The sequence below is a fragment of the Lutra lutra genome, chromosome 11 (genome assembly GCF_902655055.1).
Source record: "Lutra lutra chromosome 11, mLutLut1.2, whole genome shotgun sequence".
In the NCBI taxonomy this organism is placed as follows: domain Eukaryota; kingdom Metazoa; phylum Chordata; class Mammalia; order Carnivora; family Mustelidae; genus Lutra; species Lutra lutra.
In genome coordinates, this window is record NC_062288.1 from 54,977,635 (window position 1) to 55,004,940 (window position 27,306).

The window sequence follows — 27,306 nt, forward strand, 5'->3', positions numbered from 1 at the left end:
TTTATATGGTGGCAAAACCATTTGGCATTCGATTCAATTAATGAGCTCACATGTGACGATATTTTGTTAAGGGCTTTGACCCAGAAATGCTTTCCCCTACGCTACTACCATATTTAATATTCAACAGCATTTACCTAATTATCTCTTTGCAACAGAAATATTAATTAAAATAAAAACAACAAGGCTACATAAAAACATCTCCAGTTAAAGTCCTACCGAACTGCTAAAATTCCTCAAAAGAGAACAGATTCCCTGTGCCCTTGATTCAAATCTTTCCCTATTTAACTACCATATTGTTATGAAATTTTTCTCTATATAAAGAGCTTTCCCTTACTCTCTTTCAGCACTGGTATTTTTTTGCTGCCCACGCAAGTAATTGAATGATATAATCAAAATGACACACTTCAAATAAAAATGCATTTTGTAATAGCCATGTATCAAAAAAGACTGTTCCATGGTATTCAGAGATATTTTTAGAACCACAATGGCTATACAAATGATCCCCTGAAGACTATTAGCCAACAATAGCCATTTAGAAAGACTAGCACATCCTCTGGAATCCACGTTAAAACACTATAATTATCTATTATATTATATAGTGCTTAATTAACAGTAATTTAAGACCTTAGGCAGAAAAGCACCTTTGTGTATAAAAGTATCTTTCATTTAAACAAATTCATAGTTGCCGTATACACTAACATTCTGAATAAAAAGATATATTCATTTTGCTTTCTAACTCTGTGAATACCTAGGTATTAACATAAAAACACCTTTCCTTTGAAATTCTATTCTTTAAATCAATCACTAAATCTAATCCCAAATTCTTTGCACATCACTGACAAAAGTATTCAGCCATCCTTTTGGGAGTACTCCCTTGCTCCCCCCAAATAAAAGAATATTTATGTTGTGGCTTTTTTAGGTATAGGAAGTATTCTCGCAGTATGAAAGAAACATGCTGGTAACAATCAAAACTGGAAAGCAGATACTATTAGTTTTAAGCATTATGTTCACTTGAAATAAAATACATCAAGGTATAGTCAAAATCTAAAGCTTTGATAGAAATGACTCTAAAAACAATGAATCTTGGAACACTGAAAAAATAAAATTAAATTAAAAAAAAGAAATTACTCTAAAACTCATGAACATAATGATGTTAATACAGGACTTTCCCTCATCTGTTATTGTCTAAATCTTAAGGTATAAGAAAAGAACTGTCCATTTTCATTTGATTTTACTTGAATGTATTTTTCTTTTACGCAGATATTAAAATATCTTCTCATTCTCGCTTGAAATGTATCAAGTACTAAAATGTCCATTTATTTCTGTAAAACGCAAGTGTTTCTGGAGCATCCTAGAGTAGTGTCAGGCGGACTAGTAACTGGTTTGGTACAGATCCTTTTTATAGGGTTCTGTTACATAAATGTAATCAATTCAGAGGAACTGATCTACATGTTTCAAAAGGGTCTAAGCTTAGTGCTTTTCTTTTTTTCTTTTTCTTTCTTTCTTTCTTTCTTTTTTTTTTTGGTATAAGTGAATTGCCAAGAAAGCAAATGGTAAGAATTTTGACAGACAATAGTTGCTATTTAAACGAAGTACGGTAATGTGAATATTCAACATTTCTATAATGACCCACATTCCCTAAAGTACTGTTAGCAGTTTTGTTTCACCTATATTTCTACTCCAGATGCAATGGAATTTAAGGCACTCTAAAGTATGTTCTACTTAAACTTTATTTCGAGAAGCCAAGAAAAACTCCGTACTTGAAAGGTCTTGTTTCTGGTCCGGGAATATTACAACTTGCCATTATTTTTCGAGAAGCAGTGCCAAAATGTACCATGTAACTTGATTAAGCACAAATTAAAAAAAAATTAACGTTCATGCCTGAATCATAGGTTCAAGTGCTATGCCCTTAAGAGCTATGCTTTTTTCTCAGTTTATTTGACATTTCTGAAAGCAATATTCATGACCTCAAATGCAGCTTTTTAAATTCACTCAATTCCTGGATATTTTTACACTTTGCCAGAGTATTGCTTAGCTATTCTAAAATGACCAAATCTTGAGATCTCGTTTTATTTTTCCTTATTGGTTACATAAAAAATGCTTATTCATTGAATGCTGTTTCTACATCAGATTTTAAAGGTCACCTCTTTCATGACAGGAGCTTACTACACACAGAGCTTGGGTGGCACTCTTCAAATAATGAAATCTGTTCTTACCGTAACTTGAAAAATTTGGTTTTGGAATCCCATCATTCTTTAGGAAAAAACGATTTGAATGCAACAGGAATTATGTTCTGAACTATATTACATTTCACATGCTGCCTTTTAAAAATGTCACTAGATAGAGCATGCACTAATAAACCCAGGGCTTGCCCACGTTCTCTACACCAAGGGTCGTGTTTGCAAGTCACCTTGGGAGGGGAGAGGTGACAGGCCCCATGAGCTTCTGCTGTCCCAGCCCTCAGCTGCTCTCAGCGTCTAGGCACAATTATAATTACAACCCATTTGTGACTCATGCATGTGTCTGCTAAACCTGCTAGGAAACTTAGAAAACAGTGTGGAAAGTACTAAGGGAATCAGCTGAATTTCTACCTGGATACCCTTAGGCACAATGTTGAACCTCTCTGGGCCTTAGTTAAGTCAGCTATAAAGTGGGTATCATATCCACACCTAGCAGAATTGCAGGCAGAATTAAACAGAATTAATTAACAGAATAGCGTATTCTCAAGTACCTGGCAGAGAACATGGTGGACATTAGGCACTCAATAAGTACCACCTGTTCTTACTTTCATAAAATAATATTCAGACCCGGGGCGCCTGGGTGGCTCAGTGGGTTAAGCCGCTGCCTTCGGCTCAGGTCATGATCCCAGGTCCTGGGTTCGAGCCCCACATTGGGCTTTCTGCTCAGCGGGGAGCCTGCTTCCTCCTCTCTCTCTGCCTGCCTCTCTGCTTACTTGTGATTTCTCTCTGTCAAATAAATAAATAAAATCTTTAAAAAAAAAATAATATTCAGACCCTTTTCCAATTCTCCAAGTCCTACCAATCAACCAAGGAAAAACCGAGTACTGAAAGCTGACTATATAGAAGGCATTTGCTAAGGGATTTGGGGGTAAGAGACAAGAAAGCACAAGGGAGCTGTGGCTTCAAGCTCATAATTAGTCAGGGAGCTGAGACTTTTGTTCCCATGAAATGAACTAAATAAGGCAACACCTCTACTGGACAGCACCAGTCATAAATGTTCTAAGGGATGAAGGAAACTCCAATGTGCCAAGGAAGGTGCCATGTGGGGTCACCCCTGAACTTCTAAGAAGAACTGGTAGAGGGGTGCCTGAGTGGCTCAGATGGTTAGGTCATGATCCCGGGGTGCTAGGATCAAGCCATGCGTCGGGCTCCCTGCTCAGTGGGAAGCCTGCTTCTCCCTCTGCTATTCCCTCCGCTTGTGCTCTCTACCTCTATCTCTCTGTCAAATAAATAAATGAAATCTTAAAAAGAAGAAGAAGAGGGCGCCTGGGTGGCTCAGTGGGTTAAGCCGCTGCCTTCGGCTCAGGTCATGATCTCAGGGTCCTGGGATCGAGTCCCGCATTGGGCTCTCTGCTCGGCGGGGAGCCTGCTTCCTCCTCTCTCTCTGCCTGCCTCTCCGCCTACTTGTGATCTCTCTCTGTCAAATAAATAAATAAAATCTTAAAAAAAAAAAAAGAAGAATTATTATTATTGGTGGATAAAGAGGTTAAATAAATGTGAGCGAAGGAGTAAAAGCGTGTGTGTCTGCTGCTAAGTCACAAACCCGTGGCCTCTGGGCCTTGTCTAGCCATTAAGGATATTTTTTGTTACGTGACAATATTTAAAACTCGGAAGACCTGGGCGCCTGGGTGGCTCAGTCGGTTAAGCATCTGACTACTGATTTTGGCTCAGGTCATGATCTCAGGGTTGGGGTCACACTTAGTGGGGAGTCTGCTTGAGATGGCTTCCCTCCCCCCCTCACCCTCATTCACATACTCTCTCTAAAACGAATAAATGAATCTTAAAATGAAACAAAATAATCAGAAGATCTGGCAATACCCGGCCCACATCTCATAAGCCAACTTGGTTTATTGCTGAGTTGCCCTTTTCATTGCAGGGTACGCTCTGCATTTCATCACGGCTCTGCCCTCCTTGGCTTCACTTGTTCTTATGAGCGGTCAGTGGACAGGTGAGTTTTGTAAGTCTTGGTCTATGGTAAAGTTTAGAAACAGCAATGGAAGGGATCACATATGTAACTGCAAAGTAAAGCTAGAAAGTAGGTTGGAACCAATTCCTGGAGGGTCTTTAAGCCCTAGAGCAAGAAGCCTGTGGCTTGTTTTATAGGAAAAGGGAAGTGAATGGAAATTTTCAAGGGCAGAAATGACAAGAGATACAGATTACACTTGCTGCATCAGGACAGTCAGACTGGATAAAGGGAAAATCAGGAGAGGGAAGATGAGTGTACTTTTTAAATACTTGGAGTTTGGGTTCCCTAAGGTTACTTTAAGTGAAGATACTGGGCAGAAATATCAAAGACCAGAGCAAGCTAAAGAGGTCTGGATGATTATGGGAGCTACCATAAGAAGGGATAGAGAGGGTGGCCGGAACAACATCAGCTCTCAGATATAACCCCAGCAGTTGTGAGCAGGGAGCTGAGGGCTGAGCTGCGGTGTATGTTCACATTTGGGCAATGCTAAGAGAAGGATGAGTTCAGGAAGCGGGGAGAGAAGAGAGAGAGAAACAGGAGAACAGGGAGACACAAACATAACAGAAGCCAACAAGGAAGGGTGATGGATAGGAGAACAGATCCTGAGGGTCAAAATTTGCTGGAGGGAGGTCCATCAGACTTTGCCCGCATTCAAAGGCCACAGGATTTGGTGTGTGGATGGTGTGGATGTCTGAGGGCTTTGGAGAGATGCCCCTTGCAATATGTTAGGGGCATACCCAAGTGAGACTAGAAGGAACCAAGGATATTCTGATAATTGTCTTCACACCATCTACCGCACTGTTTTCCCCAAAGACTCTTCTTGCAAGTGTTATAGTTTCCTGATTAGTAACAGCAGCAGCTCTCACAATAAGCTGGGAGGAAGTATTTCTTCCTGATCAATCTAAGTATCATTTTATTTAACAGTATAAGATCAGAACGTGGGAAGTGTCATGCGTATGGAGCCTTCAATACCAATCTGCCGGCATCTACCAACAAAAATTATTAACCAGTTGCAAGAGTCACTCATGCTAACAAACACTGACTCTCGGAGTTGCTCCATCTGGTATGATTAACATCACAGAATGCATTCTTAAAGACACAAACTGTGTCCCTAAGTGCTTGTCCATTAAACACTCCAAAATGTCACAAAATGAAGAAAAAATTAATTGAAACATCAAATCCTAAATTAGAAGTGTGGGGCATTGTTATTTGAAGCAATAATTTTAATAGTGGAATCAACTTAGGACAAGGTATGATATTTTTATCTCCCAGGCACCACGAAGAATCTCTATTATCAGCTTTCTTCCAAAACTTGGAATATATCACCATTTGGAATGTTAATTTTTCCACCCTGGTCACTGTGAATCATTATCACTGAATTCAGATGAGTAAGATTTATTTTTTTGTTTCTGCTTAACAAATTCTAGAGCTATGAGAGAGAAGTTATTTTCCTCCAAGCTGAGCGAGAATCAACTGCCTTGATTTAAAGCTAAGAATGAGGGGTGCCCGAGTGGCTCAGTGGGTTAAGCCTCTGCCTTCAGCTCAGGTCATGATCCCAGGGTCCTGGGATCGAACCCCATATCGGGCTCTCTGCTCAGCAGGGAGCCTGCTTTCCCCTTTCTCTTTGCCTGCCTCTCTGCCTACTTGTGATCTCTGTCGGTCAAATAAGTAAGTAAAATCCTTAAAAAAAAAAAAAAGCTAAGAGTGATAACTAGATATATTAAAGATAAAAAGATACTCTACCAATTTACTAGTTTAAATTAAACACAACTAGGGTGCCTGGTCGGCTCAGTTGGTGGAGCATGTGACTCTTGATCTAGGGGTGGTCTGAGTTTGAGCCCCACATTGGGTGTGGAGCTTACTTAAAAATGAAATCTTTTAGGGGTGTCTGGGTGGCTCAGTCAGTTAAGTGCCTGCCTCCCAGGATCCTGAGATCGAGTCCCATGTCAGGCTCCTTGCTTGGCGGGGAGCCTGCCTCTTCCTTTGCCTGCTGCTCCTCCTGTTTGTGCTCTCTCTCTCTCCCTCATTCCTTCCCCAACAAATAAGTGAATAAAATTTTAAAAAAGTGAAGTCTTGGGACACCTGGGTGGCTCAGTCGGTCAAGTGTCTGTCTTCGGCTCAGGTCATTATCTCAGAGTCCTGGGATCCAGTCCCAAATTGGGCTCCCTGCTCAGTGGGGAGCCTGCTTCTCCCTCTCCCTCTGCTTCTTCCCCTGTGTGTGCAAATAAATAAATAATTTTTTCCCTCTCTCTATGTCAAATAAATAAAATAAAATCCCTCTCTCTGTGTCAAATAAATAAATACAATCTTTAAAAAAAAAATGAAGTCTTTTAGGGGCGCCTGGGTGGCTCAGTTCGTTAAGTGACTGCCTTCAGCTCAGGTCATTGATCCTGGAGTCTCAGGATTAAGTCCCACATCAGGCTCCCTGCTCAGCAGGGAGTCTGCTTCTCCCTCTGACCCTCCCCACTCATGCTCTCGGTCTCTCATTCTGTCTCTGTCTCAAATAAATAAAATCTTAAAAAATAAAGAAGTCTTTAAAAAACAATTAAACACAAACATAACTAAGCCTCTTTCTAAACAATCCGGCACAAGATCTTACACGATCTGAAAATGCCCAAAATTAGAAAACTCACTTTACTGTGTAGCCCATGTTTAAAATTATTTCTAGGACAAATATTTCATCCACTGACTGATAGCAGGGATGCTTTTGTGCTCTAGGTTCCAGGAACAATCTTTGGAGTTCTTTTCAGTAAGCATAGCTGCTTTCTTTCTCATACCAGTGGAAGGGAGACTAGTGCTTTTGGGTCACGAAGAAAGGTTTGGTCACAACCACTGACTGAACATGTATTGCTTGGGGTTGAGCTCTGTGCTTGCTGCCATGGAGAAGGCCACATTTTAAGGCCTCAACTTTTACAGGGTTTGAAATTTAACCGGTGACATCATAAAAGGACCACATATGGGAGCCTATAGACCCAAGCTGATGAATATTCTGTTCATGAGAATGTCAGAACAAACCGCTACCCCCACTCAGACCCACATCCCTCACCCACACCCCCCACCCAGCACGCATTTTAGCCCTAGAGAGCCCCAAATTTGCTTTGAACCACATCTATTCCTTAGTGTGCACCAGGAAGCCAAAAACAGCTTTGATGGGCAACGAGGAAAAGTAGAGAAGGGAAGATAGTAGCTATTCTCTTCGAACATAATCAAAAAAGCCCCCCTCTACTGACCACATCCTGTGTGCTGTACCAGGAGCTCTACCCACATGATCTGTGCTCCTCATACTCTTCCTAGGAGGCAGGTCTGATACTCTCTTTGTGGGATGATTGACGCCAAGCCCGAGCTAAGTAGGGTGAAAAACTACTGAGTTGCTGCAGGTTAATATCAGAAGGGTCCTAGGTCCCAAGGAGGGCTGATCTCCAGCTCTGGATCTCACTGCACTCTGCTCTTCTGAGGCTGTGAACCCAAATGGTCCATACCAGACATGGAGGTAATGGGTGTACAGGAAAGTAACAGAGTCCTGGTTGTAGACAGGGAGGAGTGCCGCAGATTTAGTCTTTTTATTTCTGAATTGACAAAAGTGCCCCCATAAAGTCGTTTTTCATCTATACACCAGCATGCTAGAGTTCCTTTATTCTTACTTGAATTTCATTTTTATTTTCTAGCAAATAGTTGGTAAGTAGCAAAGAGCTATAAGGGATCAGCTAATTTCCTTTTCTAAAAGTAGAACTGACCATCACATGGAAGGATTAACATAGTCCACAAACTCCTAATGCTTTTAAGTTTTGTTTTTTTTTTTTTTTTTTAGAGAGTGCTTTAGAATGTGCTTTTTCTCTAAAGCACATGTACAAGCACCACAAGGTGGGGGGAGCGAGGAGAGGGAGGAGGAGAGGGAGCTGAAGTGTAAAGGCAGAAACTGAATTTTTTAAAACAAACTGTAAAACTCCTCTTTTCCTTCTAGATAAACTTCTCCATCTAAACATTACAGATACTGACAATCATTAGTCACATTTTATTTTGTCCTCTTTCCTAAAAGAAAAAAAAACTGACTTCTACATCAAAGTCTTGTCTGTTCCTCACCTCAGTGATCATATATGCTTATTAGTCCAACATCTGGGTAACCAAGCCATTAAACATGTATTAACTGTCATCGGTTAAGGCATTTTTGTCTTTTTGGCTAAAGTCATTCATACAAACTCCTTTGTCTCAAATGGTTCTAATAAGTCAGTTTTGTGTTGTTTCAAAATAAGTGTACTACTTACACACCTTAAAACATCCTTAGGTCTTTCTCCTAGCACTGAAATCACACGATTCACGGTGAATTGACCCACTCAGCAGGTACATAAGAGTTCCAAAATATCACCAGGAAAATAATAATATAATTAAATACTGAAGCTATTTTTATGAGAACAAATTTAATGTGTGCTATTATTACACTTAGTCGAACTCATAATATAGGAAATATTTTTTAGTACATGCCTCAGATGTTTTGTGAAAAAAAATTTTTTTTAAAGATTTTATTCACTGGGGCACCTGGGTGGCTCAGTCGGTTAAGGGTCTGCCTCAGCTTAGGCCATGATCCCAGGGTCCTGGGATGGAGCCCTGTGTCAGGCTCCCTGCTTAGCAGGGAGTCTGCTTCTCCCTTTCCTCTGCCTGCCACTCTGCCTACTTGTGTTCTCTGTCAAATAAATAAATAAAATATTTAAAAAAAAAAAAAAGACTTTGTTTATTTGGGAGGAGGAGAGAGAGAGTGATCAAGAGCGTAAGAACAGGGGAAGGGAGAAGCAGACTCTCCACTGAACAATGACCCCCATTATGTAATGCTTTAAATCACAATATTTTTACATTTCTTTAAAGAGACAGAAATATAATTATGGCCTGGGATCTAAAGTATCAAAACAAACTAACATTAGCTTCCATTTATAAAATTACACGCCATTTTTCATTTCTTAGGAATTGAACTTTGCTTTTTGTTGGCCATATTTTGCGTGTTCTCGAGTGCGCCATGCTCTCTCTCTCTATATATATATATACTCAAGCAGGGGGACTGGGAGAGGGAGAAGCAGGCTCCCCATTGAGGAGGGAGCAGGATGCGGGGCTAGATTCCAGGACCCTGGGATCATGAACTGAGCTGAAGGCAGACGCTTAAGGAATGAACCACCCAGGGGCCCCATTTATTTGTATTTTCACATGAGAGATAAGTATATTTATACCTTGTTTAAGTTATCATCTGTTTTTCTGTTACACGCAGCCATACCTAATAACAAATAATATATATACACAGAAAATTCTTAGGCGTTCAAACACATGATGAGTAATGTGATCTGCTTCTTAAATTTCTCTATTATCCAAAGCAAGCAAAGTACATTTACTGAGAGATAAGTATTATGACTTTATCCTGATCTCACTACTGTGGATTTCTAGAATATGCTGATGAAGACACATTTGCCTTGCATGTTTTTTTCCCAAAGAACAAACACTCTCCCTAGGAGACTGTAAAACAGAGTAAATTGTCATAATAACTCTGAGACATGCGCTTGCATTGTGCCAATCAGCACTGGCAGAACTTGAGCCAACTACAATGCTTTTACAAAAGTCAGCACAGTGGTAAATAAAAATGGCTTGCGATGCCTTTAAATTCAGACCAAACTGAAACAAGACAACAAGAGGTTATATTTGATATGTCCAACTCTAGGGGGTAAGATCCAAAATAGGGATGAAAATATCTTCACCATGTTCTTTCTTTTTTCTTTTCCATTTATGGTATATTTAAGCCTGTTATACAAAAACAAAATTTGTGATATCAAGCAAGAAGAAAATTTAGGGGGGAAAAACCTAACTTGCTTTAAGTACTAGATAAATCTCTCTTCCTAACAAGTATATTTAAGGGACATTGAAAGGGATGTAATTATTGAAGTAGTATGCCAGATACTTTAATACTAGAACTACTACCTATCATGAGTCCTGATATATACAACTCATTCACCAAAAATTATGCTCATTTAAGGCTGAGCATTTAAGCAGAAATACCCAGCCAGGTATTCAAAAGGCAATTCTAACTTGTACTTTTCATCATCACACTAAGTGAAGCTCATTTATAGGATTAAAGGATTTAAAAGATTCACAAAGTATTTTGTATGCAGAAAACAGACAAGAACAGTAAGTCTGAAGCAGTAATTCTGAAGCAGAATTGCTCTAAAAATAATTTCCTAGCACTATTCAGATTACAATAAGATATTCTGGGGATTACAAGATATTTTAGTTTTCTACATTTTCTTTTCACTCATATTTAAAAATTCTGTCTAATTTCATATTTATTGAAAGATATGGGGGAAGGCCTGCCAGCCAGGCATTGGCCTTATGTATAAGGCAAAAAAACTCCAAACAGAATGAAAAGAATGGTTTCAATTGTAGAGCAAGAAAGCCCCAAGGGCAGAAAATGAGGATAATGGGAAATGGGAGGGGAAGGTTATAATGAGAAAGACTGCAAAGAGAAATGAGAAAAAGCTCAATTATAGGTATGTTAAAGGCAAAAATTCTCCTGCTCAAAGAATATTCCTTTCAGACATGTGCTTGTCAATTACAGCAATTATGTGGCACTGCACCCTTTCAATGAAGCAATAATTTGATTGAAACATGCTGTGAGAGATTAACATGCAGTGATTATAATCAACAAATTGCCATTCACTAACATTTAGGAGACTACCTGAAGTACACACTCTTACACAGAAAAAGGACAATTTTTTTTTTTCCCTGCTAGGATGCTGGTTTTGCTTGAGGAAGGTGGCAGAGCATTTTAAAATACAAGACAAGGACAACGGATGATCTCACTTTAAATCTTTCAGCTGTCTGGGGAGATGACACACAAGATCTCTGAGAGAGAGAGAGAGAGAGGAGAAAAAGAAGAGCATTTTCCATCCTTCAACATTATCTTCGTCTCCAACTTTCGCTGCTGCTGTTACAGTAAAACTGTAGTCTTGTTAAAATCACTAGATTGTCAACTCTATTGACACAGTATCTTGTCTTTGTGAATTTCCGAATCTGCTCCTTCCAATGTGCTCCTCCAAAAGAGCCTGACTGATATCACACATCTAAGCAAGTTTCTAGAAATATAGCTGGACATGACAAAATCGTGTTTGCACTAAATTACCACATTAAATATGCCCAAAGACCCAAAACTCACTAGGAATTACCATATTACCATATTACCATATGGTAATTTTAGAAACTTTGAGATTTGAGAATAGCATTTCTTTTTCAAGGAACAGAAATCCATTTTCTTTTTAGTTTTTAAAGATTTTATTTATTTATTTGAGATAGACAGAGGAAGGGGGAGAGGGAGAAGCACATTCTCTGAGCATAGAGCCCCATCCAGGACCCCAAGATCTTGACCTGAGCTGAAGGCAGATGCTTGACTGACTGAGCCCCCCAGGCATCCCCATTTTCCTTTTAAAAGAATTAAAAAAAAAAAAAAAAAAGAAAAGAAACAATTTACAAGAACAAAGATCCGTTAGTACCAAGCTGAGAAGGTGTACTACAGAGGTTCTTCTTCTTCTTTTTTAAAGGATATTTATTTATTTATTGAGAAAGGGAGAGGGAGAGGGCACACACTCGAGCTGGAAGGAGCGGGAGAGAGAATCTGAAGCAGACTCCACACTGAGCACAGGGCCCAACTCAGGGCTCCATCTCATGACATGACTTCATGACCTGAGTTGAAACCAAGAGTGAGCAGCTTAACCATGCCACTCAGGCGTCCCTGTACTATAGAGATTCTTAGTAGGCATATGTTAGGGAGACAATATGAAAACTGAACAAAGCTGTTACCTTTCTCAAGTTTACTTTTATGAGAGAAAATTCAAGTTGTACTGATGATCTGTGTTTCACAAGCAACCTCCATCCTATGTCAAAGAGACTAGATAGGTTTAAGCCAGTATTTTATTCTCACAATAATAAAGCTGAAGGCTCTCAGGGCCTCATGATTCGACATGAAGTTTCTGTCGTATCAAATAGGGCCTATATAATTTATATTGAAAAACAGACTGTAATTTAATATATTTAGATCCTTCAAAAACTGACAACTCATGTATATATACTTAGGGCAACTTTCCATGTACCAGAGTGTTTTACTATTTGTAATAAATTTTTCTCCAGCCATTCTAGGAAATTAGAAATTTACTGAACTATAAAGAAATTCCTGTTTCCTAACAATGTGTCAAATTGGGCATTTGAGGTGAAGGGAAAGCAGATAAAATGCAAATAAGGGAAATAAAGTAAATAAAATGTGCAAAGGTAAATGAAGGAGAAAGCCCATTCATCTCCACACCTTTCTACAGTTTACATGGAAAACCCCTCCTGGTTCATGGGTTGAGGACATCAGCACCAGGACTGGCTGTATAGAGACAACAGTCACATGTGAATTTCATATAGCATACAGTGTGAAGGGGACCCTCAAAGACCCCTCTGTCTCACCTCCAGGCTCTAGGACAAGGCCTTCACTCAAACCATCAGAAAGTAGTTGATTTGTTTCTTAAAATATCTTAAAAATACCAAATTTCTAAAACGAAGTCTAGAAACTTGTCCAGATGTCCAAGCTTTTCAACATTCTTACAGTCAAAAGGCTTAAGAGTTCATTTCTCAGGTAATTCTTGCTCCTCGTGCATCTTATTTTCCCTTTTTAATCTTCAGATCCTCTGGAAGTTAACTTTCAATAGTCCTACAATATTTTGGTTTGTCTCTGCTATGCTCTGGACTTATAGTTGAACCTCAAGTATTAGAAGAGGTCATGTGGCTTCAACATGAAAATGATGCAATTAAAAGAAATGCATTCTCAACAAGGATTGTGTGCCCGCAAAGTATGCTGTCCTCCTACTCACAGCCTCATGCATTACACACCTGCCTTTGCCCATTGGTTATGCGGTAATGAAAACGTCCACATTTCCATTATTAATCAGTGTATGTTAATGACCTTATGCTTCAGCTCTGTCTCACTTCATTTCACCTTGCTTCATTACCAACAAGGGTATTAATTAACCCACAATCTACTGGCAGCATAAAAGCATAAATTCCCTTGTTATCATACATACTATCACATGTCTAAAGGTGGTGGGAATAGATGAGCCCAGATGATGAACACCTCAAATAAAATCCACAGCAAAATCTGATTTTTAATCACTCCTCCTGTGAGCAGGCTGACTGCACCCGCCTGTACTAGGACCTCTTCCTCCACACCCCTTCTTTTTGTAATCTCTTGGAAGCAGGCGGCTGGGCTAGGGGCCATGCAGCTCACAGCTGGAAACCTGGAAGCAGGCCTTTGTGTAAGATTAGAGCACTCTTAAGCAGCTGTGGAAGCACCTGATTTGGGGTTGATAGCTGGAGTTGAATAGTAGGTTTTTACTTCAATTAGGCCTTTTATCCATGACTTTAGTCACTAAGGGGGAAAAAATGATCTCTGGGAAAAAGCTAGGGATACACCCGAGTTCATTTCCAGTTTCAAATGATCATTCTATCTCTGAAGCAGTTTAGATAACTTCTACCTTAGCCTCTAGGTCCATTAGATGGGGACAATTATCCTGTACTAAAATGCATCGAATGGTAAGGAAGGTTGGATAAATGGAGGGGAATCTTGAGTAACCTTCAAATCCTGGCTGTCAGATCTGGACGGGGCCTCCAACAACATGTGGCCAAGTCCTCTGCTTTCATCAATGAGGCAACCGAAAAGACAAGTTCTACACAGTTCTAATCCCTCATCATTTGTCAAAATTAAGTGTTCAATTATGGTCGGCAAATACATGACATTCTCTGCAACAGTAAGAGGGAGGGAAGCGAAGGGCACTGCCAGAAAACCAAATCAAAGCAAACCAAACCCACAGTACAAAGACTGTACAGCAGAGCACGGACTACATTCTAACGTGAACACTTGCACTTCCAGCTCTCTAGACAGCACTCTGGGGTTTCCACTGTCACCATGGACAGCTATTTCAAGCCTTTGCTCCACCTGGAGAAGTCAGTCTTCTCGGAGCAGCAGTGCTGTGGTCTGAGGCACACGCAGGGCAGCTGCAGTTGGTGCTAATGAATTGGGCTGCTGTTGACTTTTTTACTAAAGCATGTCTGCAAACAAAATTAACGGTTAGTTAAAAGTGGTGGTTTCGTAAAGCTGAAAAAGACCTCAAACGACAACTTAGTCTAGGTATTTGCCTATGAAAAAGTTGTTCTCACAGGTCAGAGGGTTAAAGCCTGATATGAAACATTTCCATGGGTATGGATTCTATGGCTTAGAGTCCTAGCTAGTACCAGCTAGCGATGCCTATACCTACTTCAAATTTCTTTCTTTTTTTTTCTTCAATTAAGTCTGTTTCCTTTTGTTCTGAACTTTGCTGCATATAGTTTCATGTTAATTCCTGAAAATATATTTTTTTTTAAAGTGGGGTTCCAGCCCAGCATGGAGCCCAAGGTGGAGCCTGAACTCACAACCCTGAGATCAAGAGTCAGACACTTAACCAACTGAGCCACCCAGGGGCACCTTGAAAATACTTTAAATACATTAAAATATCCTCCAGCTTATTTTAAAAAATATTTAATTCATTTATTTGTCAGAGAGAGGAAGAGCAAAGCAGGGGAAGCAGCAGGCAGAAGAAGAAATAGTCTCCCTGCTGAGCAAGGAGCCCAATGCGGGACTCAATCCCACCCCGGGGATCATGACCTGAGCCACCCAGGCGTCCCTCCTCTAGCTTATTTTTAAAGACATGTGGATATAGCTATCATAAAATAGTGCCTATAATGATTAGCATTTAATATCTACTGTTTTCCTACTTCTTCTTTTGGAATTTTTGAATTCCTCCACTGGAATATATGCCCCATGAAGGTAAGGAGTTTCTTTTGTTTACAACTGTAACTCCACATGTAGGACGGAGAAGTGTTAAAGATGTTTGCGGAAAGAAGGAATTATATTTTTCTAAGGTATTCATATATGGGCATATAGATGCTGAGTAATTAAAAATGCACAGTTGTATTTTATCACAGAAGCAGTGTATAAAGTTAAAAGTAAAGAAATTACAGGGGGATGGCTAGTATAAGGGATACGATGCAGTATCTTTCACCACTGGGGGAAAACTGCCACTTTTCCTTGGCAACAGACTCTTTCTGAATATCTCAAGATGGCTTGGTAATATAATTTGGTAAATGGATTTTACTAGTAGGTGATAAATCAAAGCCATTCTTTGGAAATGTTATAACATAATTTCTCAAAGAGCTTAAGAAATTTCCCAATGAACAAAGTTATACACGAACCCACATAAATCATCACCAGGTATGGCCACTACACAATGGGTTCCAAGCTTACTCCTCCATCAACATTCTAACTGCCGTATGATTCCAAAGAAATGTAGCAGTGACGTAAGTAATACAGACGTAGACTGAATAGCCCGTGTCCTTGTGCAATGGCTAAGTGATGGTGATTTCAGCATAAAATGACCACAAGTTTCTGGAAACTGTCTACATGAATTCTAGGGTCTCTCCTCCAGATCTAGAATTTCATGGCTGTGTGACATTTGGAAAGAGGTTGATGTAGATCCCTTTGAATCAAGGTGTTTTAGCGATGAAAGACCATCCGAAGATTGTTTGTATGACTTGCTTAACGTCTCAGGCTGGTTTATTACTGGAGCCCAGATCTGGGACCCAAGACCTCAGAAACTTATTTACATTCCCTTTCTCCTCTGCTATGTGAATTTTCTCCTTTCTTAAAGTCTGATTTCTTGCAGAAGTAGGTGTCTTGGCTGTGAGACCCAAGGGCCACCCAGGGATTTTTATGGCAGGACAGAACCCTGGCAAAAATCCAGATGGGTTTTGTTCACTACATATCACCGTTCCTCATTCCAAGAGTAGAGAAATTCAACAGCTGTGTATCCAGTCCCTCTGTCTCCTCTGATAGTTTCTTTTCAAAATGATTTCAAGGGGTGGACCAGCAGTGCAGGTGTGTAAATTGTGAACTTCTCAGACTGCAGAGGCAGGGACCAGTGGACATGAGGCTGACCAGTGGACATGAAGCCCTGGAGAGGAGGTGGGGGATACAGGGGAGGTGGAGGAAAAGGGAACTGAGGCCCCTAACTCTCCAGGGCAGATCTATATTTGCAACTCTTCAAAACGTGGAATAAATCTTTATAAGTTGGAGGAAGGTAGATGAGAAAGTCAATGTTCTGTTTCTGTGGCTCTCACATCCGGCTGCATATTAGCATCAAGCCCAGAAGGCTTAGATCCCATCTCAGGTCAACTGAATCAGAACCTCCAGAGTGGGACACAGGCGCTATATTTTTAAAAATATTTTTTAAAAGTGCCCCATGTGCCCCTAGTGTGTAAGATCCACTGGTCTATTTGTTATGGGACATTATAAAAATAAAAACAAAAGATACATACAAGATAATTTTAGATGCATCTGAATTGCTCAAAACCACAGAGTGATTTACCACCATCTAAAAATTTTCTGGGTCTAGCCTCAGTGATGTTTAGCTTGCACAAGCTAAGCTGCTACATGGTCATTGAGTTCTTTGCCACCTGCAAGAGGAAGTCTGGGACAGAAATGCCAAACATCTTTCTAGAAATCCTAAAAGGCAAAGAGATCAAGGAAGAAGTTCACCTAAGTTGTCTTCTGTCTTTCCAATGACCAGGGAAAAACCCTTCTTAATTTTTCTTACAAGAAACATGCATCCAACACTTAGGACGGGCTTGGTGCTAGCTGGGAAGAAGACAGAGTAGTTCATAAAAACCAGTGCCTGTCCTCGCTTTCCTCAAGGTTCTGTCGGTGCATTACTCTAAAAAAGCCACCAGTAAGCTGGCAACGGAGTAATTGGACTCTACCAATGGAGTGAGACACCCCTATGATGTAAGGCAGGTACGTTCACAGAGGTCGTTGCCTTGTTTCAAGGGTAAAGGACTCAGTTTCTCAATGATATGCTCACCCTACGAGGGGCTGCTGAAAGCCGATCAGTAACACGTGATCACAGCAGGCGCTTTCACCCCGAGTCCCATCCACAGAATATGCCTGAGTAATGAAACCAGTCACACCTTGAAGAAAGCAGGTCAACTTAATAAGAATGAGTCGTTTGGCTTTACCTATTCCTGCTATCTTCTTCTCCCTTCATTTGCTTTTCTTAAAAACCCACACCCTTAAGCACATTTGCTTCGAAAGTATGAATAAAGAATAAGAAAATGGGGGGAAAAGAGGCCAGCCGATATGTGTTTCCTCCTGGGTTCTCCCTAAGATGGACCTGTCATAACGTGGCTTCAGAGGGAAAAATCAATAAGGTTTTTCCCTATGCAATCCATCCAATACATAATCCCCCCCAACCCTCCTGCCATCGCTTTGAACCAGAAGTTACTATTCCCAACAACAGCAGCCCTAAAGAAAACATACTCTATCCTTTCCACGGAGCGGAGAGGGAAGAGTTAAATCGGAGCAGGAGCCCCGGAAGACCCCACAGACCAGGGCTGGCTGGAGGCAACTCACTCGTCCTTCCCTCCAGCTCCTCTACTCACAGCTCCTTGTTTTTCTTTCTCCTTGCCTGCTTTTTTTGCCTGTAATTCTCCTGGGCTGGGAGTGCTCAACAACGTCTCCCCTACATCTGGGAAGATGAAAGACAAAGCTGCTTGATTTTTCTCTACCATTCCAAAGGTGTAAGCCAAAGCCTGAACCTTGACAGAAAAGGTCACCTTTGAAAGCTGTTTCCATCACGATCCATGTTCATAAATAGATAACCAGTGGAAGACTCAGATAGATTTTCCATTTGAAACAATGAAGAATCGCTCACTCACTCTTTCATTCATTCACTCATTCTACAGCTATTCCTGGAAAGACTCCTTATGCCAGGTCCTATAAGGGAGGAAAGGTATGCCTACAGGGAATGATGAAAACACACAGGGCATTCGTTGTGTGCATCGAATCACTTGGGAAAACCATTAGTAGGTTGCTCTTAAGCATTTCTAATGTGATTGCTTTGAAAGCTCAGCTTGACTTGGTGACAGAATACCGTAGGAACGGTTGTTTTCACTTCTTTATTCAGGTGGCAACAGGATCCCATTATGTCAATAGCTCTGGCATTCTCCTTCCTATTCCATTCAATTAAGTCAACGTTTTTCCACTTGCACATCCATATTGATGAGTCATCACTTCAACGCTCCTCTGTGAGCACAGAAGGTCTCTTCTATCGGGCCTTGTACTTCCATTTTCACAACTAAGTGACTTTAGTGGGAAAGAGATGGGAAAGGACTCACATCTCTTGCTCCGTTATTTTCCCTCGCCTCTGGTGTGCACAGGAATGTAACAACCCAGAACAGGCTCATACCGGTCCATGGGAGCACTTCAGCCTCCCATGTACCCTTTCCTCCTCACTGCAGTCGGGGCCATGTGGACCACCACCAGATGGCTCCAGCCAGCCCCATATGGCTCCCGCTCCCTAAAAGGGGTGCTTGAGAACATAAAAACGCTGCTCTATACTTTTATTGCGGCCCCTTCTCATTTTCCTCCATCTGTCTTCCATATGTTTATACGATGCTATTAGGCTCTTGCACACATAGGCCTTTTATAATGAGGGTTGCTGGCCTGACCGAAATAAAGAACGAGAATTCACCTCTGTTGGTAACAAGGGGCCTCAATTCCTTTAAATATGTGATTCATTTAGTATTCAAACTAGAACAAACTAACAACCCTCTTTTCCTTAAGGTGCCCAAGGAATTCATTTTACTGTTACATATATGATACATCTTTTTATTTTGGCAACAAAAACCACACGGCAGCTTTTCTGTTGTGTCTTCTCCAAGTGCTGGAATGTGACGTTTTGGAGAACCACACGTAACTTCACTTAGGCCTCCCTATTACGTACTCATCAATCTCTCTCTACATTTGACTCTTCCTTTTCCTAAAGTTCTCTGTTAATCACAGGAAAAGTTGCTACCATGCTTTCTTTCAAGTATCACTACAAAAACCCGAAGTTTCATTCACCCTCTGAAAACTCTGAGGAAATGAGTAGGAACGAGGGGAGGCTGACCCCAAGAGGCCTCCTCCTGCTCTGCTGAGGGCAAACCACTGAGCTCTGGGCTGCTTTGCTTTGCTGGGCACTGGGCTAGAGTGACATATGTGGTGTCAGTAATAGTCACTAGACACCATGCACAACACTGTTTCCAGCAGCAGGCAACTCCTGGCATTAGTACAGTCATCCAAGAGACTTTTCATTCCCAGTGTTAGATAGATAGTGGGAACCTGTTATGGGCATTAGGCCATCTTTCTCAAAAAACCACCAACAATTACAAAGAAAAGAAGAAATCAAGTTAGGCCTAATACTGGCTTTAATAATTTTTACAGTTACTCACATGATCTAGACAGAGTCTCACATCACAGACCAGAACTGTGGCGCTGTTAAGAAGAAGCAAGCATTTACTCCCCCGAAACATCTATCCACATTGAAAGGTGTCCCCTATGCGGCAGATTATTTATTTGCCTGTAATCTAGTCCAAACCACCTGTGTAAAGCAGCCTGGTAATCAGTACATGGAAAATGATGCCTGGTTCCATGATGATTATATCTGATGAAGCAGAACATGGGAATAGTGCTCAAATGCACGAAATATTAACCAACAGACATACAAAAACAACCCAGCAAACGCCATGAGAATGTTTTTCTTTTAGGCTGCGTATAAATGATAGCTACTGATTTCCCCCACCCCAACTTGTACAAAATAAAGTATCTATTTGATTTTTGAGATCAAAGTATAACATTACTGTAAGATATGGGATTGGGTCATTTTCCTTTTTTTTTTTTTTTTTTTAAGCCATTTACATACTTCACACAACTTCGTTTCTCTTCATGTCCTTTATAATGCAATTTAGAGTCAGATATCAATTAGATTCAGACAAAAACCTACCGGGACCCAAGGAAACTTGCTCCCACCTACAGTCATTTCACAATCCTTCCTATGAGGGAAAAAACCTAAGGTGTTACTCTGTAGGAATTCAACCCACGAACACAGGTGCTCTGCTAGCAGCAAACAGCACATTTTAGTCAGGATATCAAGTTACAGAATCGAGGCTGCAGCCAGAGGCCCATTCACTGGAATGATTGTTCCACGCTGGAACAAATGACAAATTCTGGTGAAGAGAAGTAAGTACTTGCCCTTTGGTGATAAAGGAAGCATAGTTAGGGTGTTCTGTACACGCAATGGTACTGTTTCCCAAAGTGCAAGGGTGACAAAGCTAAACGGGTACTTGGCTCCCAGATTAGCTAGAAAAGGACAAGAAGTCTGATCAATAAGACCTCAGTGAATTACAGTTTCTGGTCTGCGAAGCTACGAGTAGGATATCCTGCACAGCCAAGCTTGCTCTGAGCAGTGTGTAAACCACCTGGAAAAAGGCAGAAGTTGCTGCTACCCTGACAGTTGCTGAGTAGTTGCATTAATTGTTGACATTTCCACAGGGAGGCTTCTCCCCTCAGCTCAGGGCTTCCCACAGGCCAGGTGAATGCTCGTCCCTTGTATTTCTTCCCAGAGAACACTGGCTATTAAAACGCTAACCTCTTGCCAACTGCCTTTAGGTGAGATTTGGTAAAAACTGCCAGACACAAGAACATCTGCCTTCCTATGGTTTTCTTTGTACAGCGACTTCCCAGGCAGCTGCGTGGGTCTCCATGTGTCCATTTACTGGATTGCAACAAAACAGCACGAGGCCAAGCGGGGAGGTGCACAGAGCAAACGCTCTTTCTGCCCCTGCCGATTTGGGCTGCGGCTCGAGCCTTGGCCCTAAGGGGACTGACAAGGGCGATCGCGGAGGTGGGTCTGGAAGCTGGAGACACCGGCTGCCCTTACCTGTTTCTTTGTCCTGGACTTCTTCCAGGTGCAAGTCATTCAGAAGGTGCTCCAGTATCTTCTCGGGGGTCCCGGACACGACCACGTATCTGTCAGAGAGCAAAGAGTCCACCGAGTCATCCTCGGTGGAAGACTGCGAGCGGCTGCTCCATTCATCGTCCTCGTCCTCCTCGTCAATGTATTTGAAATAAGGCACATCGAAGGTAGGCAGGGGCAGCTCTCGGTCCGAGAGCGCGGCGGATTCCTTCCTCTCTAGCTGAGGGTCCAAGACCCTCAGCCGGGAGCTGCCCATTGTGAACGGCTACCAACAAAGGCATCCCCTAAGAGCGCAAAGATCTTGCCATGTCTGTCCTTTCGCCGGGAACTGAGTCCATCTGGCTGCCAAGAGCTCTGCAGTCAGCTAGAACGCTCGAGAGGCGGAGAGAAGAAGGGGGAGGGAGGGCCGCCAGGCAGCGGGAGCGAGGGGGACGGAGCGAGGGAAGGGGAGGCGGGCAGGGCCGAGGAGAGCGGGGCGCGCGCGCCGCGGGGCCAACTCACCTCCAATCCCGCTCGGCGCCGCCGGCTGGGGGGGCCGGGCCGCAGCTCTGCACCCTCTTCAGCACCAGGACGTTCCGCTCCTGCTCCTTCACCTCAACGGTCGCCACTTCGTCATCCTGCTCTCGTGGGGAGCGGGGGGCGACGGACGGGACACAAAGGGGAGAGAAAATTAGTCAAACCCGCCAACAAACACAAGAACAAAACCAAACAAACCCCAGCCCTTCAAACAGGGGCCAAACCGAAGCCGCGTTTTCTCAAGTCGCTGTCCACCAGGATTACTTGAAAGACCCTGAAAAAAAGGAGGAGTCAGGGCAAGAATCTCCCTCTGATGGTAGAGTGTCTGGGTTCAGATTCTATAGGCACAGACAAGTATTAGGGAGACATAAATACTGTCAAGGAAATGGGAAGAAATAAAGTGGGGCTGGGATTTGCATTTAAACTACCTGAGTGATTTGAATTAAGGCATCCAAAGCTCAAAGTTTCAAAAGACACAACCTGCTCATTGCATATGTATTCTCTTTTATCTTGTTAATGCTTATTAAATATTCACTGTATTAAAACTGGAAAGTCATAAATCATTTAAAACACTAAAACAATAAGCAAGCCATATTAAGTATTCTTCATAGCCCTACTTTAGAAGGTGGGCAAAAAACTACCCATTCTATCACTCAGTTCATTCCCCCCACCCCCTACCACCTTCCCCCCCGCCCCCAGAGACAGAAGATGGACTTCAAATTTATCCTATCCCAGTTTTGCCAGAATACAAGCAAAAATGGATCTCTAGTTAGACTCTCATCTGGGCTGAAATTCGCATGTCGCGGGTGAGTGCACTGACTTTCTTCACCTCAGTCCCTTTTAAAAAGGAGAGCAGGCTGAACAATCATTCATTTCTGCACACACAGCTTCCATGGCCCAGAGCTAGTGTGGCCCGCTGACGTGGCTCTGTTGGAGTCTGGCTCACTGCTGACCCAGCAGTGTGGAGGCTGACCCTGAGTGATGAACACTTCCAGAGGATAGAGTGTGAAATTCTACCAGTGTGTGACACCCAGGAAGGGTAAGGTAGCCCAGGGAAAAAAAAAAAAACTGTGAAATGCAAGTAAGAAAAGCTAGCTTCTATATTTCTGAGGATTTGGGCAAAAGAGGAAGGCAAGAAAAGTTGACACTAGGTAGGCTTCACCTTAAAAATGATATCAGTTCTTTCAAAAGGGAAAAATGCCCCAGAGTTCCTAGCATGTCTCTGCCACAGGCAGAAAATCCAACTGATAATTAGATGCAAACATTAAAGAAAAAAAAAAATTTTTTTTTTCTCCCCAGTGGGTAAAATGTACTATGTCCATTGTTCATTCTTAATCAGTTCTGTAGATCTACCAGGGATGTCCATGTATTTTATCCATCTTTCCTAAAAATACAAAGGCACTAATCTTGCCATAATTGTCAACCAAATCGGTGATAAAATTATGCTTGCAACTGCTGATGTCCTGACTCCCAAGAAAATGTAAAGACAAAAATAAAAATTATTGGTCACTCGAAACAACAATATAATTTTATGATAATTTAAAAAATCTTTTAGTGGCAAATAATTTTACTATATAAAACTGGTGTATTACATTTCAGCAAGGTCAGATGCTCAGTTACTGTGGCAATTAATGTTGGATATTCATTGTTCAACTCCCTGAGGACGGCGGTGTGACTCCTGTAACATGAATACCAATGTGTAATTGCTATCTTTCATTTCTCCAAAGGGGTCCTTTTGTTATCCATGTAGTTGAAGTGAAATAAGGTGGCTGGAGAGAGGGGCATATATTGACCAAAAAAAAAAAAAAAAAAAAAAAAAAAAAAAGGCAGAATGTGGGTCTGCGATACTGAGACACAGAAACGAATAATTCACTCAACAGTGGATTTGAAAGGATAAAAATCTTTCCCTGGTTTTCCTCTCATCGTAAGCCAATACTCATTTTCTATGAGCCTGCTGTCATTGTGAAGTACATTTTACATTCTACATGCACGTGATATATGGTGTTATTAACTTCCATGGGCCACGCACATACATATGGATGGGAACGGCTTCCCTAATGTCTGTGTAACTAATATGTATTACAAGGCTGTGCAGAGAGCAGCCACACTCTGCTGGGCAGGGAAACAGCTGAATCATATTGATGTACTATCAATAGCATCTTATGTCATAGTGATCGTTTCCATTTTGAAAACCTGTTAAAAAATAAAGAAAAGAAAAAGCAGAAAAATCAATGTATAAAGGGAGATGTAAGTGATCTAAAAATGCCATGAAAATATAATAATCCTAGGTATTCTGTCTTTCAACAAGGAAGGTCAGGTGAGTGCTTCACGACCCACGCACGCTCACCTAATAATTGCTTTTTCTGAAAAAGAGCAGAAGTACCGTGGTTGGGGTTCTGAGCATGAAACTTTGTTCTGGTGCTTGCTTGGTGAAGAATGAAAGTATTTAGAGCTCTCATGATGGAAAATTGTTCAATGACAAATAGTTCATGAAGAGCAAGCAAAGCATTAAAATGCTTAATTTATAGTCGTTCACTCAACAAACAGTGATGGTGTCCATGGGTAAGGAGGTGCTGAGCTGGACACCGAGTGACAAGCAGAGTAAGACAAGTCCCTTGCCCTTAACTAACAAGTTAATAGGTTCCCTAACAACATAACTTTAACTCGGCAAGCACCCTAAGATGAGGCCAAATGGGAGAGACAACGCAAAGGCAGAACCCATGGGATATGATGGTTAAGATGATTGTCAGTGACAGAGAATGGGAATGGCATGAAATGGGACAAAAACATACAGAGACTCTGGTTCTGGTGAGACTGATGAATCTAGTTTCAGATAAGTGATGTTTTAGTACCGATAATCTATCATGCTATAGATACACATCAGGCAGTTAGAAATACTGAACTAGGCTTCTAACTGAGGTCAAGGGCAGAGAAAAATTTGTGAATTATTCAAGTTTTGGGAATGGCTGAGATTGTTAAGAGAAAACAGGAGAGAAAGGGAACTATAAAGATGGGTATAGGGGAAGGAAAAAACCCACAGAAAGTTGGGGAATAGGTAGAGGGTCAGAGTCTTGGGATGATGAAGAAGTAAAACCAAGATGAGTCAGGAGAATCTAGAGGGGATAGTCTCAAGAGAGTCAAGGAAAATTCTAGTCTGTTGCTGTAGAGTTTACAGAGATTAAGTTTAAGAAAAAGAGATGATGAGCTCCCTTTGGTCCAGGGGTGAGAAGAGAATGGGTAAGGTGTGACTGAACGGGGAGGGAGTCCACAGACAGAGAAGACCACTTCCTGGAATTGCATTGTGAAAGGAAGGGGTCACACTGCAGGGGTTTTAGGGCTGGGGAAGGCAGATACTGAGAAGAGGGGACAAGGTCAGGAACATAGTGGAGGGGGCAGGCTAAACAAGGATGAATATTTCTTTCCTCAGAGAGGTTCAAGGGAAGGAGGATGGGTGAAAACTTAGAAAAAAATAAAGTAGGGAAAAATAAGGAAGCCACAGTAGAGGCTATGAGATGGCTCTGTCTTCTTAGTAGAGGGGGGATTGAGACTACCTTCTGGAAGGAGGGGGTTCAGGGTGAAGATGGTGAACACACGGCTTCCAGGGGTACAACAGGGGATCAACAAGTTATGAAAAAGAGCATTGCTAGGCAGCTCTGTGGACTGCTGAGGGTAGAAACACACATTGACGGTTGTATGTCTCTCTGCTGAAGGGCCCACAAACCTTAGAGGGGAACAGTGTCTGATGGGGCCCACCCAGAAGAAGGGGCTGGCAAAGGCAACGACAGGACAGGACAACCAAGGAACATCGCTCATCACCACACAGGGTCTTTCTGGCTTGGGAAAGCAGTGAGCAGAGAAGAAGTTGATAAACTGGGACAACATGGAGGGGCTGAGGCCCCACAGAAGCTAAGGGGGCTGGAAGGGTGGGACGAGGAAGCAGGCACAAGCTTAGACCAAGAAGGCAAATACGTGAAGTGGAGCAGTTCAGACTGGTGAAGCCCCTGGCACTCGCGAGCTGGCCCGGCACCCACTGCTAGGCTGGGCTTGTCCTGGGAGCATCAGCAACTGTGCGGAAAGTCAGCATCAGAAAGGCCCATCTGTGACCGCGATGGAACAAGAGAGACACATAGCCAAACGGTAATCACACCTGAACACAGACGAAGCACGAATGTTGGCCAAGCCAGAAAATACCAAAAAGCCCAGGTAATGAGCAACTGCTGCTGCTTTCCCAACTACATTTCAGTTTTGCTCTGGTCTGCCTTCCCTGCAGGTAAGACTCATGACAGCGAGTCAGAGTTACCCCATTTCCTGACGGCAAAGCCCTGCCTCTTTAAACCCTCCCCCTAATCACTGGACACAAACCCAAGTCCTAGGGGTCCTTTCTCCTAGCACCCTCTCATTCTGATCGGTTCCATGGCTCCCCAGAGTGTGAGGTCTCCCCCTCAGCAACGGGCAGCAGACCCAGCTTGTCCAACTACAGGTGTGTCCCGGGGGCCTCTGGCTAGAGGACACTGACAACAGTTAGAGGATGCTGCCTGGCCACTGGTATGGAGGGGCATGGAGACGGTGGTCACTGGAGTCAACAACACACACACACACACACACACACACACACACACACACACACACACACACACACAGCATTTCCTTGTTAGGGTGATGAGAAAGTCACACAAAGGGATGTTTCCGAAAGTGACTGCGGGAAACGGGGCTCCAAGGATGATAAAGTAGGAGGTAGATAATAAAGCTCCTGCAGCAAGCAGAACAGCATCTGGAGGGAAGGAAAGATGACCTGAGCAGGGAGCATGGGCCTCGGGAGAGAAGCGGCTTCTGCAGGTGTGACCATGGTATGGTAGGTGACGAGGGGCACAGGGTGTATTCCCAGAAGGCACCACACTCCTCCATGCCTTTGCCTGTGGTGTTCAGCCCTGCTTTGTACATGTCAGTGAAAATTCCCATCTCTTCCCAAAATACACGTGAGCCCCCAGATCTGCAGAAAGCAGTTCTTTCCCTACGCTCCCGAAGGGGTGGCGGGAAGGAGGAGAAACACTGAAAGCTGGGCCAGATGGAATCTTCCCAGCTTTGCCTATGGGATGTGATTTAGGATAAATGGGGAGGTGGGGAAGGAGGGGAAATGCAAAACCAAACAGGTGTCCTCAGCTGAAATGGTGTGTGTGTGGGGGGGGCAATAAATGCCAACGGGGAAGGTTGATGGGTCACAGAATCAAAGGACCACTGAAGAGAGCCCATCAGGGTCAGGAAGACAGACCCTGTTCCTCGTCTTTGTGCCATTCTTTGGGTGGGTAGCTCTTATTTATTTCCTTTTTCTGGCTATACTGCTATCTTGCCTGTCAATTCTGAATGAATTATACAGAACCAGTACCTTTGACTTACTTTAGATTAACTTCAGTGATCATGATCAGCTTTTGTACTTTTTTTAAAGATTTTATTTATTTATTTGACAGACAGAGATCAAAGTAGTTAGAGAGAGAGAGAGAGAGGAGGAAGCAGGCTCCCAGCTGAGCAGAGAGTCCGATGCGGGGCTCGATCCCAGGATCCTGAGATCATGACCTGAGCTGAAGGCAGCGGCTTAACCCACTGAGCCACCCAGGCGCCCCAGCTTTTGTACTTCTAAATCAAACTTCTTTTCTTTCATTTATTCACATGAAAGACTTTTACTTTTAGGGTGAAAATACCTAATAAT

The 27,306-nt window shown here is 42.2% G+C and overlaps 1 protein-coding gene across 2 annotated transcripts in view; it reads right to left on the reverse strand.

Annotated features, from left to right (window-relative positions):
• Window positions 1-27,306, reverse strand: part of RAPGEF5 (Rap guanine nucleotide exchange factor 5) — a 228,595-nt gene that overhangs the window by 49,656 nt on the left and 151,633 nt on the right. For both annotated transcript variants that reach the window (XM_047694569.1, XM_047694570.1), the window contains exons 10-11: window positions 21,588-21,703; window positions 21,051-21,139 (exon numbers count right to left, since the gene is read on the reverse strand). In XM_047694569.1, coding sequence (XP_047550525.1) covers window positions 21,051-21,139; window positions 21,588-21,703 — 205 coding nt within the window. The remainder of the gene's footprint in view (window positions 1-21,050; window positions 21,140-21,587; window positions 21,704-27,306) is intronic.